Source organism: Macadamia integrifolia, unplaced genomic scaffold (genome assembly GCF_013358625.1).
Source record: "Macadamia integrifolia cultivar HAES 741 unplaced genomic scaffold, SCU_Mint_v3 scaffold472, whole genome shotgun sequence".
Classification (NCBI taxonomy): domain Eukaryota; kingdom Viridiplantae; phylum Streptophyta; class Magnoliopsida; order Proteales; family Proteaceae; genus Macadamia; species Macadamia integrifolia.
Genome location: NW_024870461.1, coordinates 360,356 through 380,134, shown reverse-complemented (window position 1 = coordinate 380,134; position 19,779 = coordinate 360,356). Strand labels below are relative to the sequence as shown.

Here is a 19,779-nt window from a genome sequence, read left to right as displayed (position 1 = left end):
ATGTTTGAATGTGTTGAATGTGTTAACAGCTATGGGAAAACTTCCTCAGACCTACATAATTTGGCGAGGCTTCAACTTGTGATTGTGGATTTTTGATAAACTTTCTGATTCCAATTTTTCAAATTATTTTTGACAAAGCCCGGCCTATAAAGGGAAAAAAGAAATGAGAAAGAGAGGAAACGAATGAATTATGTTGACATTTCCGTGCACATGTAGAAGAGATAAAGTATTTATATCCCAAAGAATTGTGGGTTGTAAAAATGGTTGGCTCCTTTATTGTTGCCAAAGGTGTATATGTTGAGACCAACTTATGGCTGTGACAAAGTAGGTAATTGTCATAAAAAGTGATAAATTAATTCCTGCAATTAACATTAGCTATAAGAAAATTATTTTTATTATTTTTTTGGGGTGAATAATGAATCTATTACCAAGGGAAAAGAAAATACTTACAAGCCCCAAATGAAGGGGAGAGAAGAAAAAGAAAATAAAACAAAAGGCCCATAGATCTCAAATAGGATTCGGGTCTTGATCACATAGCTGGGAAGCTCCCAGAAAACAACAATACAACAATTTTTAAGGAAAGGGGAACAAGTTGAATGGACTTTTGCAATCTTGACTTTGACATCAAAAGAGATGGGGTTCCAAATCTTTTCAAATGGCAGAGAGTTGGAGTTCTATATCCTATGATTTCTCTCCATCCATATTTGGCTGATAGTTGCACAAAAAGCGAGTTTGTCCACAAGGTCACAATGGTCTTCCCTTGGAATGTCATATTCATTTAGATCCACTCCCTTTGGAAAGGAAGGATTATTCTACTAATCGGCTAACATTTTGAGAGGACTATATTTTCAAATAGAGAAAGAGATAGGACATGCAAAGAATAGGTGATCAATATCTTCGGGCTCTGAGCCGCATAGGCAGCATAGTGGGGAAACTAGGATCCATCTCTGAATAAAAAAGCTTGTGTAGGGTGACATTTCAAGAGTACTCTCCAAGCCGTGAAGATTTGCAAATTATTTGTTTATAAGGCATCAATCAGAGAAGTAAACTTTTAGACTTTAATTTAATCAAGGAGAGGCTTCCTCTCTGCAGCTAGATTAGCACAACGAGGGAGGTGGGAGGGGCAAACTGAGTGCATAAGGTTTCCACTATTGTGGGGTCTGTGGAAGGTCATAATCTACGCAATCTTATTCCTACTTTGCAGCTGTTTTCCCACTCAAACCCGTGATCACTGAGTCTCAATGGAGCAACCTAGTGGTAATTAAGACTGATTAGCATGATAGCCTTTTATAATTAGTGGTTAATTAGTCCCAAGTTCTGTTCCCATCACTAGGGGTGAAGTCTCTGTAGGCGCACCTCCTGTTACTTATCTGTACACAATGTTCATCAATGATTTGTCCCCTACTCTCCACCTATACTGGTTGATAGGTATGAGTGTAGAACAAGGGACAATGTAGCACAGAAGCCATAACTTGAGCTATATAATCAAACATCAGCTTCTTCAGACCTCCTCCTTGGTGGGAGTAGTGATCCCTTCTTCAACAAATCGATCCAGGATACCTTCCTCCACCAAGTTCCCCTCCATCTGTGATCGTTTAAGACTTGGGTGTTAAGCCAACAAAAGGTGCCCTGGGCCACAGAAAGGGTACATTTTTCAGGGTATCTATTTTCCCTTGGCCACTTTTGTTGATATCCAATCCTAATAAACTTTTTGTTGTATGCTTTTGTGTGTGTGTAGGCTGGCCAATGGGCAGCGGTGCTTAGTAGGAGAGTAGAAAAAAAAAAAGAGAAAAAAAATCCTAATAATTTTTTTTGGCTGATTAACTTCTTACGGTTACCTACTCTAAGTTGGATAGGTCCACATTTTTCTAGTTATTCTAATCTTTTGTGCAGCTGACCTCATTTAGTTGTGATAAGGTTGAGTTGAGATGGGTATTCTATTCCTTTGTCTGTTTATTGTTGATGCATATCTTTAAGACATCAAAGATTCAATTTTATTCAAAAAATCCATTGGCAACAGATTGCTGCCTGGTCACGTGACCACTGCACTAGCATGGGGGCAATTAGAGTTTGTGCAGGGGCATCAACATAGATGGTTTTTTTTTTTTTCATGGGGTGTGGGGTAGGTAAATTTGCATGCTCTTGTGTCTTGACACAGGGATCACGTGACAAGTCAGCGTTCTTTTTCCCATATCTATTTTATTTATCTTTTAAATTAACTAACACAATAAACGGAATGTAATCATAGAGAGACCTGAACATGTCACTCTTGACTAAGCTATTCAGTTTTTTTTGTCTTCTATAGCTTCTGTGTTTTATCTTTGATCTTTTGAGAGATGTTCATCCTTAAGACGGCAGAGTCCCAGTTCAATGGTCACAAATTTAGATATGAAATGGCCATTGACAAAGTTCTTTGAAGAGCGAAGCCACTCCTGAAACATAAAGGTGACCAAATCTTTCTTTAAGATATTTGTAGGCTGTTAACCAGTGATTTACATGGTAATGCTAGCTGGTTGTGCTTGGTGAACATTTTCTGTTGATTTCCTAGATTATTTGGTTTTATTGGCTTGTGGATATAGATCACCTAGATGCATTCTATCAATTCAATTGTTGTTTCTTTTCTATATTTGGGTTTTTAAATAGTTGTGTGTTTGTGCTTTCAAACCTAATCAATAGTAGTTCTGATTGCTTATCTTTTCACATATAATATAGTGAATCAGTGATTGCTTGTACTCTTGGGTTCCCCTTACCAATAGAGATTTTATTTTCTGCTCAAGCATATAAGTCTGAGATAATGGTAGTAGAATCAGATTATTTACTTTAATTTGGTTTTCTTTTTTCTTTGACAAATGTAATCTGAACATCTGAGAGAGATGATTCTGACATTTCTCCTTGACAGAATATGCATATCTTATCTGTTATTGTATCAGTTTCTGGTGAAATAAAGTCTGGAGCAGAACAACTTCTAGCATTAATTCAATGTAAAATGAGGCCAGATATTGGTAATCTTAAATAGTTATTTACTTATTAGGAAGCTACTGGAATAGACAGAAGAAATGAAAAAAAGAGCAATATAATTACATTTTGGAAATTCGGAAGGTAATTTAACTTCCTTGTCTCTTCTTTGTTTGTTTCAGTAGAATTTCAACAAAAGAAAGAATGATAAAACAGACCAAAATAGCCTGCAGGTTGGTCATGTTCAAGTTTAGCATGTGTTATTGTTAATGTTTACTATTCATGCCTAGTTTTTCATTCTAATTGTTATTAAGTACTAGAAGTTGGTTGGATAAGCGAGAGACTATGAGTTCAACCTCATTTTAAGTTGCTTTCTTCAATTTATGCAGACATTTAGTCAGTTTAGACTACCTCGATAGCAAGCTATTCACTGTTTCGAAGCTTTGTTTGTAGTGAGATGTAGAAAAGCCTGGTGGAATTCTTGAGTCATCTTCTCTTCTGGTTATCTTCTTCTATCGATTCAACAAGTCAGACTTCTTCGTTCTTTTTTGTGTTTATCTTTTCTTTCTTTTATTTCGTTTCTGTTTACTGATGCTAATATGGTTAATCTACGTCGTTCTCCTTAATATTCTATTCTGAACCTGTTTATAGTTATAACCTGAATACTGGTTTTAAAAATCTGGCTTTTTCAATCGAACTAGAAGTCCTACTACCATTATACTTCTTCTTGATCTAAATTTAAGATCTAAAATTTCAACTCTGACTTCATAACTTTTCTAATGCTATTACTGAATAAACTCTGTTAGTCCTGATTTGAATTATTCAGTTGCTGCCATCGGTTTCCTAGAGTTCTAATTCAAATCTGAGTTCTTAAAATCTCTGTTTTGACTTTATATTTGAGATATTATTTTAGATTATTATTCTCTTGTTTCTGACTTTCTGTTGAGTCTCCATTGTTGTTTATCCATTATTTTGTTCATCATTGATTACTGTTCTGAAATCTCTAAATTCAGCAATTGAATTCCATTTCTTAATCTGTCCTATTTCAAGTAGGATTCTTCAATAGCTTGGGATCTGATTGTCGGATCTCTTTCAAACATATCTATTTTATTCTCCTAAGTGAACTGATCAATCGATCTAACTTCTGTGCATATCAGACTTATTTTGACTTCCCTAATTGGGTTTCTCCAATCAGATCTGTGTTGTTCCCAGTCCTGTGATCCTAGAAAAACTCTAGGTTTTCCCCTTCTCTATTATTTTTAATGAACAAAATCAAATGACTAGTCATTATTTCACATAAAAAATTTGCCTATAATTCCACAAGCAGCATTCCATTTTAATCTAAAATGGAATAAAGGTTATTCAACTGATGCAATTATAATAGAAAATCTTAATGAACAAGAGGACTATAGCCCATGAGAGCTGCCTAGAGGAAAGGTTCACTGAATTAGGACACACCATATCCAACTTAATACCTCTCTATGTTCAATAATGTCATATGAAACAAAAGGACATCTTCTTGAGAATTTATTTGTTTATTGAAAACATCTTTTTTGCTTTGACATTTACATTATCCAATGGTCTGATCTATTATCTCTTTTGCAGAGCACTTTATGTATGTAGTTAGATACAAATGTTTTAGTGACGTATCTATGAAAATGCTGTTAGACTGAATGATGCCTTGAATCATGATTTTAGTGCATGAAGTATTTATCACAAGAGACTTCAAATGTGTTGATATCATCTCCCTCTTGTCATTGTTGATGCAGCTGAAAAATGCAGTTGAGAAGTATGAGAAGAAGAAGAAGAAGAAGAAGAAAAGGAGGAGTTAACTGACCCACCCAAGTTCAGCTTGTTTTGGAGACACAAGAGATTACTACTTTTAAGTGCTTGAATTAGGACATAGGACATGGCTCTTGACATATCATATTCAAGTTTGTGTGTATAGACACTTGCAATTGTAGACTGAAATTACTTTTCTTTTGCCACATTCTGAAATTTCTCAAGGTGTTAAGTATCCTACTGTATCTGTCAATACTAACCGATACGTATCATATCCTTAAGATACCAATATGCTACCTAAAACAAATGTATTGACAATAACGAGTTGATACATGACCTGATATGTGACCTGATATGGCCAATATGACCGATACATTTCTTATAAACTACAGAACAAGATTCATGACTGCAAAACACTTACCGAGAGCTCATCTAAAACATTTTAATAAATTAAAAGTCAATTTAATTACTTGCTTCTACTGGAAAAAGCGACTCTAGTGTTGATTTTATCATCTTTTGGAGATTGAACAACTTCCAATCAAGGATTGGAACTCAAATTTTTATAATAACATTCATCTATCAAAACTTTGATCATCTTTTTGCTCAAATATTGATTTTTAGTGTTAATTTTGCAATGGGTCACTACATTAGGCTATGTTTGGTTGTCAAGAAAAAAAAAATAAAAAAAAAATAAAAAAAAAAAAAATAAAAAAAAATAAAAAAAAAAAGAAAAGAAAAAAAAATCATAATGACACAATGATTGTTTTATGTGTCTTTTCCTAAAATTCAATAAAGTTTGAATTTTTTCTTTTCTTTTGTTTTCATGGCAAGTAAACATAGTGTAAAAAACAACATGAATGATTGCATTAACTAGGGTTTTTTTGTCCAATGATGTGTGCATCTAAACTTTAAATCTTCCCTAAACTGAAAAAAAATATCATTTTTTTGGTATCGGAACATGTAAGGAACATCATCCTTTATACATGATCAATTGAATGCACTTGTCTTATTGTACTTTGTTCTCCTTGTTATATATATATATATATATATATTTTTTTTACATATTACTTATTTATAGTGTTTTATACTTCAAAACTATATTTGCATGTATCCTAAGAATTTCCATACGTCTCTTGATTATTTCCGTATCTTGTGTCTCTCCTATAAGATACACTGCGTCTTTTAAATCACATTTCTGATACGATACCCAATACCAATACTTTGAACCTACAATTTTCTTCCTAATTTTTTGTCATTTTCTCAGTTTATTTAAAAACAAACTTCTTCTAAAAAAAAAAAAAGTTCTCCCAAGTAATTGTTGCCAAGGTCTCCCTCTTGAACAAAAGTCCAATCAAAGTATGTAGTTTCACAGAAGGAAATCAAAACTTAAAACTGGTTCATGTCTCAGGACCAATATTTATATTTACTAGAATTTGAGTAGCAATAAATTACAGATGCGTTTCATGAGTCATGAATGAATAAGACTTGGTTCTGCTTGGTGAGATCAATGTCTATGTATTGGGTGTGCCAATGGTGTTCCAAGGATTTTGAAGAAATAGGGTGAGACTTGAAAGTTCCAGAATGAGTGCTACTTGGATCCATAAAATAAACTAGGGGAAGAGTGTTTCAGTGTTTCCTATCTGGGAGCGCACACTACACCCACTCAACCCCCCTTAACTAAAGTGTGGGCAGGAAGGTCATTACATAGGGGGAACGAGACACATGGGTCTGGAAGCATGTATGGCAAACATTGTTCCAATAAACTACTGAGGAAAAATCTTAATAAGTGGGCCAGAGCAAATGGGATGGCTCTGGTTGGTTAAAACTTACAAATTAGTAAAGTAGGCTAGATTACAAGTTTTTTAAGATCTTACATCAATTTACATCCAGTATATTGATTACAATAAACTGTTCAGAGCCCAAAGATTTTGCATTTCCTTTCTCAAGTAGTTTCTATCTGTAACAAATCAAATGAAAGTCAAAGCTATTGGAATGTTTCAGAAACTGAATCTGATGACTTGAAAAAGAAATACATTTAGTACTGCATTATGTTAGAAAATCTTAGCGAAAGTTGATTGATATTGTCCAGAGAAATTTTAAGGCATATTGAAGGTTCCAAAGACCATTATTTTAGGCAATACGAGTCTATCTTGATGCTACTCTTCTTTTAATAAGATCATGAAGCTACTTAATTATATGCCAAAAGTACTCTTCAATTCAAAAGTTAAAAGCATATAGATAAGAAGTCACATATGTTAGCTGATGTTTATAAAATTGAGAATTATTATTCCATTAGCTCATGAATAATAGCAAGAATATAGTCTTGAACTGCCCAGCAAAACAAATAAGCATTTTTTTGTCAACAGTAAACAAGTAATAGCCTTTTATTTCAGAAAGTTCTGAATTAAAATCAATACAATCTGTTACTCATATCAACAAATCCATCATAGAACCAGCTAATAAGGACTTATTAGGAAGCTACAAAAAGAGCCATGGAATAGACACACACACACACACACAGAAAAAACAAAGGAGCAACGGAACTACATTTTGGAAAGTTGGAAGGTAATTTAAGTTGACCATAGTGATGACCAGAGGTGGATGCAAGGTCTACTTAGGAGATGATAAAAGACTTTCTGAAGCATAATTGTAAAGTTATGGCATCCAATAGCAGCCTGCACCATCTTTGTCATTGCTATATTTACAAGAAATTTGTTGTTTCTTCCTCTCTTAATTTTCAAGCAGCATAAGAGTTTATTGAAATGAAAACAGTACCTTGAAAAAATTCCATTGGTTTAACTTCCTTTCTCTCTTTTTTATTTTTTTCCCTCTGATGTAGAATTTCAGCAGGCCAGAATAGCCTGTGGGCTGGCCTGATTCAATTCAGAGCCAGTTCTCTGTTTCAAGTTAGCATGTGTTATTGTTTATTTTTACTATTCATGCCTAGTTTTTATTTATTTTAATTGCTATTAAGTGCAAATAGTAGGTTGGATAAGGGACTCTATGAATCCATCCTTGAATTAAGTTGCTTTACTTCATCTTAGTGTAGACTCTTATTCAGTTTAGACTACCTCCATAGCTATTGACTAGAGGAGTTTAAAGCTTAATTTGTGTCAGTTTTGAGTCTTTAATATAAGGCTGTAAGGAACTTCAGCCTTGAACCCGAAAAAAAAAAAAAGGAGCTTTAGCCCTGTACACGAATTTGATGAATAAAAAAAGGCTTTTGTCTTTGGTTCTGTGTGATTAAAAGCTCTGTTTACAGTGAGATGTAGAAAAGCTTGGATCTGTTTACAGTGAGATGTAGAAAACCCTTGTTGGGTTTCTTCAATTAGATCTGTTGTTCCCAAAACTTGTGGTTTTCTAAACCCTAGGTCTAGGTGGTTAGAATCCCATAACCCTTCTTGATAAAATGGTTGCCAAAATTCCCCCCAACTCACAATCATGCAAAATCGATGCTGAAAACTTTAAAGACAGTCATCCATTATGAGTTTCTATACCATACAAAGGTTCTAATATGATGTTTCTACTTAGTAATTAATTAACCCCACAATTTCTACTTTCCAATAATTCTGCAAAGAGCTGAAAAGTAAATTAACGAGGGAAAGGGAGAGAGAACAGTCAAACCTACCCAGATATTATGAAGTGTACCCTCTGCATGACATAATCTGCTGACTTGTAGAACAGATTCCTCCTGTACTGAACTTCCACGATTTTTTTGGTGACCGATTGAAGCTTCATGGTCTGCAGAAAACTACCAGGATGCGGATAAGCGATACTTTAGAGATAAAATGCTAGGCAGCACTAATTTGCTGAAAAATTCCATGCAATTGCCATGTTGCTTTGTGTGTATTCCGGAGCATTTTCAAAGAAAAGCATTCCATATGAGAGATTAAAGTTCCATGAAATTGCCATGTTGTGTTTTGTTGGTCCATGAGCATTTTCAAAGAAATGCATTCCATCTTGGGATTCTCCTATAAAGAGAAATTAAATTAAAATCACATACGGCATAGCATGAATTATAGATAAAAATCAGACATATTGATCATAGAAGAATTACCTCAGTCAATATTAGCCACAATGCATCTCTGCTTTTATTGTGGTTTTGCATAATAAATACTATGTCTGCAGTACTCCATCCATAGAATTTTTTTTTTTTTTTTTCTTATGAGAAGTCAGCCCACAGGTGGTGATTAGGATTTATTGCCACACACCATCTATTAATACCTCACGAATTAGGGAAATCTTGCACCACTCTTCTCCTTCCTTCTTTAGGTACCGTTGTGTTAGCATTTGACAATTCTGGATCTCCAAACGTTTAAGAGAGGTTAGGTCAGATAGTCCGTCATATAGGGATTCAAGAATTGGGCAGTCCTTGATGCAAAAATCCTTGAGGTTGGTGGGAAGCAGGCCCTTTGGAATGGACACAAGAGCATGACATCCACCAATGGTGAGATGTGAAACAGAGATGAGATTATGAAGACCTGAGGTATGTAGGGGTTCAAGATTCTTGCACTCCATAAGAAAAGAGCACTCCACAATTTTCAACCGTTTAAGATTTGTGAGTTTTTGCAGCCCTATGGGCAAGGAATCCAGCTTCCCACAATTTAGAATTGATACCTCCCGAAGCGTGGTGGATAAGCCCATGTCTGGAATGGATTTCAGAGTACGGCACTCTTTGATTTCTAATCTTTGAAGGGATGTGAGGCTGTACAGTAGTCCCATAGGCAGGGACTCTAGATTCTTGCAATCTATGATCCCCAATTCTTCAAGTGCAGTGGGTAATCTTGTTTCCTGGAATGACACAAGAGAAGGACAACTTTCAATTGTAAATTCTTGGAGAGACGTTAGAAAGTGTAGCTCCTTGGGGAGTGACTGTAGATTCTTGAAATCCAAGATCTTCAATTCTTGAAGTGTAGTTGGAAACCATGTTTTTTGGAAGGACACAAGAGCAGGGCAATTTTCAAGGACTAATCTTCGGAGAGACGTTAGATTGTGTAGCTCCTTGGATAGTGACTCTAGATTCTTACAATTTGATATTCGAAGAATTCGGAGAGATGTGAGCTTGTGCAGCCGTAGGCCAAGAAGGTGCAGCTTGGCCACCGTGGCTTCTGTCCCATCATTGCATACACTTTCCAAATTTGAAGTGTCTAGAGTCCCACAGAGTTGGGAACTTTTTTTCTTTGACCCAACAATGAATGTGGACAATGTTTGAAGACTAGTTAAGTTACCCACTCCTAACGGAATTTTATGGAAACCCCAGTGTACGGGGAGAAGAAGATGTCGAAGGTTTACGAGGTTACCCATATCTTCAGGCAACTCTCTAAGGTTCCAACAACCACCTAGGTCCAAAGTCTGTAGATTGTAAAGACTTCCAATTGAGTCGGGTAACCACACAATATCAGAAAATGAGAGATCAAGAAGCCTGAGATGTTTCAACTTGCCAATTGAATCCGGCAACTCATGATTGCAACAATTTCTGAAACGTAGCACACGCAGGAATTGGAATTGGAAGGGGAATTGCATAGTGGGCAAAACATATCCAGGATCGCCTACACTATCATTTAGAGTTAGAATAGTGCGTAAGCTATTCATAGCCTCAGATTGTGTCACCTTAACATTACGATTGCTTGTAACATAGGACAAGTGACGGGTCGTTATAAGAACTTGGGATGGCTTATCATACTCTCTCCTACAATATATCCCACCTGAAACAAACTGTGCTAAATCATGGATCAGATCATGCATCTCAAATCCTGATCCTGTGTTACTAGATGACTCAAACAATGTCTTGCTGTGAATTTCCTTTGATAAGTCAAAAAACAAAGGACAAGTAGCCAAAGCATGACGATGATTAGATAACTCAAAGAAGGACCTCATAAATAATTCATCAAAATAACCAGCCCCTATATCTTCCAGCCGTTTTCTTCCTTTTGGTTGAACAATACCTTCTGCCATCCAGAAGGTGACTAATTCAATCTTGCTAAATATATAGTCTTTAGGAAACAAAGCACAATATGCGAAACATCTCTTCAGAAGTGGCGGAAGATGATGGTAGCTCAACATGAGTGACGGAAGGATCTCAGCTCTTTCTTTTGAATCCCATATTTCATTCTCCAAAATATCTTTCCACTCCATGTTTTCCCTTTTATCTCGCAAGAGGCCAGCAAGTGTCTTTGCAGCCAAAGGTAAACCTTTACATTTCTTCACAATTTCTTGTCCAAAAACTTCCAACTTTCGATTGGCATCAGACGAATTTTCATCCATGAAAGTGTGCCTCTTAACGAGCGCCAAACAAGAGTCGTCTGATAAACCTTTTAGATAATAATCATTCGGAACAGTGCGCACAATTGATGAAACGCCTTTGTTCCGTGTTGTAACCAATATCTTGCTTCCTGGTTTGCCGAATGCAAAAGGGGTGCTTAAGGCATCCCATCTCTCGTAGCTCTCGTTCCACATGTCATCCAGAACCAATAAGAATCTTTTCTTGCTCAATGTTTCTTTTAGTTTCACCTGTAATAGGTCTAGTGAATTAGAAGGAGGGGATGACCCAGTGGCTGACTCGAGAATTTCTTTTGTTAACCTCACTACATCAAAGTCTTCCGATACACACACCCAAGCTTTCAGACCAAAATGCCTCTCAACTTGTTCATCATTATAAACAAGTTGCGCAAGGGTCGTCTTTCCAACTCCACCCATGCTGACAATGGGTAGCACCGAGAAATTATTAACTTTTCCACTAGGACTTGTTGGCGTTATGTCCGATAGCAACCATTCAACCATCTTCCACATATCTTCCTCTCTACCAAAAACTTTAGATCTATTCACCAAAGAACTCGTAGGTGGCCTTTGACTGAATATCCTGGGCCTTGAGGACCCAAATCCCATGCTCGAATTCAAACCAAGAACAACACCTTCTTGTGCTACACTTTTTAACCTCTGGTTTATATCCTTTACTTTTGATCCAAACCTTTTAATTTCCTGCATCTCTTTGGCAATGTTATAAACCTTAGGCCCAATGCTTTTTATTCCTTCTAAAGTTTCATTGATGCTCTTAAATGCAGATTTTGTGCCGGAGTTCAACCAAGAAGAAATACTACTTTCACTTGATGAAGAGAGAGGAACAGAGAGATTGTGTACCTGTTGGGTCTGGTGAGCAGATTCCAATTTCAGCCGTAGAAGTTCAGTGGCATATTCATCCAGTATGTCTTCTGCATCATAAAGGAGTTGTTTGAGGTGGTCGAGCCAAAGTTTGACAGCACCATTGTTGAATTGCTTCACTTCAGCTTCATCAGATAGGGCCTGAATCATGGCTGATGTCCGCTTCAGTGACTCCACTTCATCCAAGTCGATTTCCCATAGGATTAAGAATTCCAGCAACTCAGGAGACGCAAATCTGTCCAAGGCCACTTGAAGGAAGGACCCTCCGAAAAGCTGTCCCACAGCTGACATCTTCTTCTTTCAAAGAGAATTCGACCGTAGAAGCAGAAATCAGACAGACAGAGAGCGAGATAGAAAGGAGAAGAAGCAGAGGGAAGTGAGGAAAGTGAAACACTCTTCGAAGTCGGAATGTCGGAACTGTAAGAAATCTGAAAGTTGAGTTCTGAAAACAAGGAATGAATTTTTTATTTCGAAAAGACCAAAGCTGTGTATATGGAAAAGTTAATGCGAAGAAGAGAAATGTCAGAGAACGGTTACTCTCCAATTCTCAATCCATCATTCTCTCTTCACGCGGAGATCATTTTCAAAGTCAGTTGGAGACGACCCAAATCCAGACAATTTCTACCCTCTTACAAGTTTGGGGGCATATTTGGTAATTTGGCATAACATGTTCTAACGTTGAATTCTCGTATGCCCTAGTCCTGGCATTTGGAATCTATTAAATAGACTCAGTGAGTCTACAGGAACAATCTCGTGCATGAACCTGATCTGATCTTGTTATATCTTTTTCTTTTGTGGGTCCGTCATCCTTTTACTAGTCCATCGCATTCCCACTCACTCACAAGTTTGGGGGCATATTGACAATTTGGCATAGCATGTTCTAACGTTGAATTCTACGACCCCCCTTGGTTTGGTGGCGTCCCCGCTTCCCGTTCAATGGAAATTTGTTCTAGAGTCTAGCTTATAAAAGTAATTGCATTTTTCATTCAAAGATTAAAAAAAAAAAAAAAAAAAGGTAGTAATTGCATAAAAAAATAGGGTAAGAGATCGTTGTTTGATCGAGTAACCCCTACATAGCACAAGAGTCAAATTACATGATTACCCACTTTTGAGTTTCATATTATCAAACTATCCAACCTATGTTCGAGTTAATCAAAAATACATAAAATCAAGTTTGGGGTTACAAAACTATCTAAATCGATAACTTTCACCCAACCAAATATATATTTGAGTATATTTTACCATTTTTACCGTCAAACCTCCAACTGTGATCCTAGAAATACTCAAGGTTTTCCCTTTCTTCTCTATTATTTTTAATGAACAAAATAAAATGATGAGTCATTATTTCACATAAAACATTTGCCCATAATTCCACAAGCAGCATTCGATTTGAATCTAAAATGAAATAGAGGTCATTTAATTGATGCAATCACAATAGAAAATCTTAATGAACAAGAAGATTATAGCCCATGAGAGCTGCCCAGGGGAAAGGCTCACTGAATTAGGATTACACAACTTAACACCTCTCCATGTTCAATGATGTCATATGAAAGAAAAAGAGGTATTCTTGAGAATTTATTTGTTTATTGAAAGCATCTTGTTTGCTTTGACATTTACATTACCCGATGGTCTTATCTGTTTTCTCTTTTGAAGAGGACTTTGTGTGGACTTGGATACAAATGTTTTAGTTAACTATCAACATGCAGCTACTTTTTTGTTTTTTACCAAGGTGTCCGGGCTAGCTTATGAATACCTCGATTAATTCTTGGAGAGACTAGCATAGCAATCCATCTTCACAGTTTCCACTTAAATCGCAGATGTACAGATGAGGAATCGAACCTGAGATAGTGCATCTATCCACACAATCTCTAATTCGCCCTAACCATTTGAGCAACCCATAGATGGGAACATGCTACTAGACTGAATGATGACTTGAATCATCATTTTGGTGCATGCACTATTTATCACTAGACAATTCAAATGTGTTGATATCAACTACCTCTTAGTCATTGTTGATGCAGTTGAAGAATTCAGTTGCGAAGTATAAGAAGGAGAAGAAAAGGAGTTAACAAGTTCAGCTTGTTTTGGAGACAAAAGAGATGACTATTACTTTAAGCGCTCAAATAGTAGGACATAGGGCATGGCTCTTGATATATCATATACAAGTTTGTGTGTATAAACACTCGCAATTGTAGATTGAAATTGCTTTTCTTTTGCCGTATTCTGAAAATTTTCAAGGTTTTAAGTATCCTACTGAATCTGTCAATACTAAACGATACGTATCATATCTTTAAGATACCAATACGATACCTAAAACAAATGTATTGACAAAAACGAATTGATACATGATATGTTCGATACATTTCTTATGAACTACAGAACACGTTTCATGATTGCAAAATACTTACTGAGAGCTCATCTAAAACATTTTAATAAATTAAAATTCAGTTTAAATTACTTGCTTCTACTAGGAAAAGCGACTCTAGTAATGTTGATTTCATCATCTTTTGGAGATTGAACAACTTCCAATCAAGGATCAGAATTCAAATTTTTATAATAACATTTAGGAAAATTTACCACGCCACCCCTGGAGAATGCAACAATGATAAGATCACCCACTTTGTTTCACCAAATTATTCTCAGACCCTTTACCATCAATCATGGTTAAGTCAAGACATAAAATGACCGTTATACCCTTTTCACTAAAAAGCATCCAATGGCACCTGTCAGCACCGACCTAGCATGTGCCACGAATAGCCACACAGCAAGTACAAGTAGCATCGGCTGCGGTAGAGGTTTTTCCCACAGTCCTCATTCACGCCGTCGAATAGCTCTGAATCAAGATATAAATCAAATCACCGATGAAGAAAGAATTTCCAAATTTTCCCTTTTTAATTATTGCAGAAACAATAAAACAAGAATCTAACCAAGGAATAACCATAATTATGAGGAACAAACACATGGGGATGGTTAGAGAGAGAGAGAGAGAGAGAGAGAGAGAGAGAGAGAGAGAGAGAGAGAGAGAGAGAGAGAGAGAGATTTACTTGCAATCTTAAGAATCTGAACAAATACAATCTCATTTGTTCAGTGGGCAATGAGAGAGGGTGAGAGCGATCGGGAGTTGGATTATGACTCAGTCGTGTCGTCCAAATCATCCAACGTAAACGCCGTAGCTTCCATCGGCACTTGCAGCTCGGACCTAGCATGTGCCACGAATAGCCACACGGCTAGTATAGGTAGCACCGGCTACAGTCGAGATTTTTCTAGCCGGCCTCCTCATTCACCCCATCAAATAGCTCGGCTGAGAGGTCTTGATGGCAGGTTTTTGTGTTTGTGTTTGGACTGGAAATGTAGTATCGAAAGTGGACCAAACAAAAACAGAGTCGTTCTTCAAGGAGAGATTACCTGAATCATCCAGTGTCGCAGTAGTAATGCCACGATTGGCGGTGCCGGATTCCCAAATGACGCTGCAATTGCCGTTGAGGATACGGAGATTGCTTAAATACACCTAAACTGCAACAAGAAAAACCCACCCAGAAAACCCTAACTTGAAAAACCCCCCAATTACAATGCTTGCTCAATAAGACTATAGTATTTTATATACTCCTCCAAGTCGCGGGTCGATCCATCGGGTTGCAATCGATCCGGTCGTACCATATGCCTATACGAGATCAATGTTGGGCCAACCCCTCTGCTACCATCACAAATCTCAGAAAAAAAAAAAAAAATCCCATTCGGGTCACCACTAGAAAAATTTCGGGAGTGGATCATTTTACAAAACAGGTCAAGAATTTGAGACAAACATAACAATTTACATTCAGTATTTTGATTACAATAAACTGTTTAGAGCGCAATGATTTGCATTTCCTTTCTCAAGTAGTTGTTATCTGTAACAAATGAAATGAAAAGTCAAAGCTATTGGAATGTTTCTGAAACTGAATCTGAAGACTTGAGAGAGAGAGAGAGAGAGAGAGAGAGAGAGAGAGAGAGGTACTCACAAACTCAGTGTAGGACATTCGTCCACTCGTTACTCTTGTCCAGATCTGACAGTGGAAAAGAAATACATTTACTCCTGCTTTAAGTTAGAAAATCTTAGCCAAAGTTGATTGACATTGTCCAGAGAACTTTTAAGGCATATTGAAGGTTCCAAAGGCAATTATTTAGGCAATAAGCATCTATCTTGAAGCTACTCTACTTTTAATAAGATCTTGAAGCTACTTCATTATATGTCATAAGTACTCTTTAATTCAAAAGTTAAAAGGGCTCAAGCATATGGATAAGAAGTCATGTGTTAACTGATGTTTATAGAATTATTATTCCATTAGCTCATGAATAATAGCAAGAATATAGTCTTGAACATGCATATGCCCAGAAAAACAAATAAGCATTTTTTTTCCTACAGTAAACAAGTAAAAGGCATTTCAGAAAGTTCTGACTTAAAATCAATACAATCCATCACTCATATCAACAATTCCATTACAGAACCAGAAAATAAGGACTGAGTAGGAAGTTACAAAAAGAGCAATGGAATACACAGGCACACACACACACACAGACAGAGAAAAAAGAAAAGGAGCAATGGAACTACATTTTGGAAATTTGGAAGGTAATTTAAGATGACATAGTGATGACCAGAGGTGGATGCAAGGTCTACTTAGAAGATGAGATAAGACTTCCTAAAGCATAATTGTGATGTTATGGCATCCAATAGCAGCCTGCACCATCTTTGTCATTGCTACATTTACAAAAAAAAAAAAAAAAAAAACAACAAAGTTGGTTCTTCCTCTCTCATGAAATTGAAACTCCAATTTTCAAGCGGCACAAGAGTTTATTGAAATGAAAACAGCATCTTGAAAAAATTCCATTGGTTTAAGTTCCTTTCTCTCTTCTTTCTTTATTTCCCTTTGATGTAGAATTTCAGCAGGCCAGAATAGCCTGCGGGCTGGCCTGATTCAATTCAGAGCCAGTTCACCAGTTCAAGTTAGCATGTGCTATTGTTTATTTTTACTATTCATGCCTGGTTTTTGTTTTTATTTTAATTTCTATTAAGTTTTAATAGTAGGTTGGCTAAGGGACTGTGAATCCATCCTTGTATTAAGTTGCATTACTTCATTTTTTGTAGACTCTTATTCAGTTTAGACCATTGTTAACAAAAACGGGAACGGCAAAAAAAGGGAAACGAATGGTACGGGTTTTAAACAGTAAAATTTTTCTAATGATACGGTCAAATAAACAGTAAAAAAACAGAGAACGGTAAAAATCGAAAAATGGATGGTACGAGTTTTAAACGTGTAGATTTCAAATAAACGGGACTAAAAAAATGGTAGTATACTCATATAAATTAAGGAATTATTATATGAATATCTGCATCTAGTGTTCAAAACAACTACAATATCTAACATTAATGCCTATACATCTCACGCTCATAAGTTTTAAGACATATCATTGAATATCATCCAACACCAATGCTAAATTCATACACCACACATGCCCAAAGTCTTATTGAGCAATGTGACTAGGTTATGGTGGTATTCATTGTTGTCAACATAGTCAACACTCTCTCGAAGCGATATATGTTCAGTTAGTGTTAGAAGTCATCACTTAAGAAATATTTTTCAGCAAATACGTCAGTTTATAGCTCAATTTCGGCATCCATGAATTGAATTTGAGTTAAAGGTAATATATGAGAAATATAGTCCATTGCGTTAGCTTCAAGTTGGTGAAAGAATCAAGTCGATTAGAGATCGGGAGAGAGATATATGGTTAATTAAGTAGACATTATGTTAAAAAATAAAGTCTTAGAAAACGCCATAAAAATGGAACGCATTTTATACGTGTTCAGAACGGGAATGCTTGAAGTTTGCTGTTTTTTTAACTATCTTTGGGAAGCATATGGTAAAACGTGTTTTAAACGGTAAAAAACGGAAAAATTGCTAACAATGGTTTAGACTATGTCCATAGCTATTGGATGGAGGAGTTTTAAGCTTAATTTGTGTCAGTTTTTAAGTCTTTAAAATAAGGCTGTAAGGAACTTCAGCCTTCTACCAAAAAGAAAAAAAAAAAAAAAAAAAAAAAAAGGAGCTACAGCCCTGTACACAAATTCGATGAATAAAAATTGGATTTTGTCTTTGGTTCTGTGTGATTCAAAGCTCTGTTTACTTTTATAGTGAGATGTAGAAAAGATTGGTGGGATGCTTGATTCATACCTTCTCCTCTTAGCTTCAATGATTTCAAAAGTCAGATTTCTTCTTTTTTTCACAAGTCAGCTTTGTCTACTGTATTCTCCTTAACATTCTCTTCTAAACTAGTTTATACTTATAACCTGAATACTATTTTAAAATTTGGTTTTTCCAATCGAACTAGAAGCCCTACTACCAATATACTTCTTCTTGATCTCAGTTTTCAGATCTAAATTTTCAACTCTGATTTCAGAACACTACTCTAATGCTACTACTAATGAATAACCTCGGTTAATCCTGACTTGAATTATTCAGTTTCTGCCATTGGTTTCCTAGAGTTATAATTCAAGTCTGAATTCTTAAAATCTCTTTGTTTTGACTTAATTTCTGAGTAATGGTTTTAGATTATTATTATCTTGTTTCTGTTTGAGTCTCCATTGTTTTTTAACATTATTTCATTCATCATTGATTGCTAGTTCTGAATTCTCTAAATTCAGCCATTGCATTACAGTTCTTGATCGTCCTATTTCAAGTAGGACTCTTCAATAGCTTGGGATTTGATCATAGGATTCCTTTGCTCCCAACCCAGGGCCATGCTTCAAAAAGAGCTTCAAAGCAAAGAATCACCGTCCTGAGTGAGATGCACGAAAGTCGTTGCTTGTTGCTTTTCGCCTTTGCTGGGGTTCTTTGGAACGATCCAATGTTTGCCCTTGAAACTTAACTGTTTTATTCACCTAAGTAAACTGATCACTAGACCTAAGTTCTGTCCATATCACATTTATTTTGACTTCCCTTGTGGGGTTTCTCCAATTAGATCTGTTGTTCCCAACCCTGCGATTCTGGAATCACAGGAAAAACTTGTGGCTTCCTAAACCCTAGGTCTTAGGTGGTTAGAATCCCACTACCCTTCTTGATAAAATGGCTGCCAAAATTCCCCCCAACTCATAATAATGCAAAATCGATGCTTAAAACTTCAAAGACAGTCATCCATTATGAGTTTCTATGCCATACAAAGGTTCTAACATGATGCTTCTACCACAAGAAACTAATAACTCAATGTCAATTATGGTTGACAACATGATGGAGAAGCAAAAAATTGACAGAGAAATATCATACGGAGAAGAAGGAGGTATTATACAAGGTTTACTTTGGCCTTAGGAGTACTGGCTTTAGATTCATTAGATACAATCCATGGCTTATATGAAGCTTTTGCCAACCTTGAGTAGCTTCTAGTTTATATGAACTTGTAATAATTAAAATTCAAGTATGCTGCTAAGCATCAATATCTATAAGTCAAACTGGGGTGGGGGAATGTATTTATTCACGTTTCAGATATATATTCATGTTTCATATATATATATATATATATATATATATAGAGAGAGAGAGAGAGAGAGAGAGAGAGAGAGAGAGAGAGAGAGAGTTTAAGGGCTGTTTGATAACAGTTTTGTTTCCATTGCAAAACAATAGAACTGTTTCTAGTTGTTTTTGTTTATTTGTTATTTTTGTTACTTGCAACATGTTTGACACCCATAAATTGATTCCTTGAAAACTCACTCCAGCCCAACACATGGATTATTTGTCCTCAATTTAAGCTCACCTTGGCCTAATCTTAGGTTGGGACCTCAAAGTCCAAACTTAAGACATTTGAGCTTAGCATAGGCTCAGGCTGGCCCAAAGCCTTGGGGTAGGGAGGGGGGGGGGG

General features: G+C 36.2%; 3 protein-coding genes across 7 annotated transcripts in view; all 3 read right to left on the bottom strand.

Moving 5' to 3' along the window:
- Positions 1-2,328: 2,328 nt before the first annotated feature.
- LOC122068862 (putative disease resistance RPP13-like protein 1) lies at positions 2,329-12,548 on the bottom strand. 4 transcript variants are annotated; one of them, XM_042632781.1, is made up of 3 exons: positions 11,875-12,546; positions 8,366-8,488; positions 2,329-4,724 (listed from the first exon to the last, which is right to left on the bottom strand). In XM_042632781.1, exons 1-3 carry the CDS (start codon positions 12,184-12,186, stop codon positions 4,710-4,712), a joined length of 450 nt encoding a protein of 149 aa, XP_042488715.1. In that variant the 5' UTR covers positions 12,187-12,546; the 3' UTR covers positions 2,329-4,709. The 4 variants fall into 4 exon arrangements, with proteins under 4 accessions (XP_042488715.1, XP_042488713.1, XP_042488714.1 ...); XM_042632779.1 differs by having other exon boundaries at positions 3,939-4,724; positions 8,366-8,478; positions 11,875-12,548; XM_042632780.1 differs by lacking the exon at positions 2,329-4,724 and adding an exon at positions 6,140-6,694 and having other exon boundaries at positions 11,875-12,544.
- Positions 8,498-11,867, bottom strand: LOC122068861 (putative disease resistance protein RGA3). Its single transcript, XM_042632778.1, has 2 exons — positions 8,795-11,867; positions 8,498-8,708 (listed from the first exon to the last, which is right to left on the bottom strand). The coding sequence occupies exon 1, from the start codon at positions 11,719-11,721 to the stop codon at positions 8,935-8,937; it is 2,787 nt and encodes a 928-aa protein (XP_042488712.1). The 5' UTR covers positions 11,722-11,867; the 3' UTR covers positions 8,498-8,708; positions 8,795-8,934.
- Positions 12,549-14,450: 1,902 nt separating the features above from the next.
- Positions 14,451-19,779, bottom strand: part of LOC122068863 (putative disease resistance protein RGA3) — an 11,115-nt gene continuing 5,786 nt past the window's right edge. For both annotated transcript variants that reach the window (XR_006137259.1, XR_006137260.1), the window contains 3 exons: positions 15,894-15,967; positions 14,940-15,782; positions 14,451-14,728 (listed from right to left, as the gene is read on the bottom strand). The gene's annotated coding sequence lies outside the window, so the exon portion shown is untranslated. The remainder of the gene's footprint in view (positions 14,729-14,939; positions 15,783-15,893; positions 15,968-19,779) is intronic.

Bases quoted from the DNA above. Each gene is read 5' to 3' on its own strand.
- LOC122068861 (XM_042632778.1), bottom strand. From the start codon at position 11,721: ATGCAGGAAATTAAAAGGTTTGGATCAAAAGTAAAGGATATAAACCAG.
- LOC122068862 (XM_042632779.1), bottom strand. From the start codon at position 12,186: ATGTCAGCTGTGGGACAGCTTTTCGGAGGGTCCTTCCTTCAAGTGGCC. The intron at 8,479-11,874 runs GTACACAATCTC...AGTTTTCTGCAG, and splicing joins CTGCTCACCAGACCCAACAG to ACCATGAAGCTTCAATCGGT. The intron at 4,725-8,365 runs GTAGGTTTGACT...TGCATTTTTCAG, and splicing joins GTACACTTCATAATATCTGG to CTGCATCAACAATGACAAGA.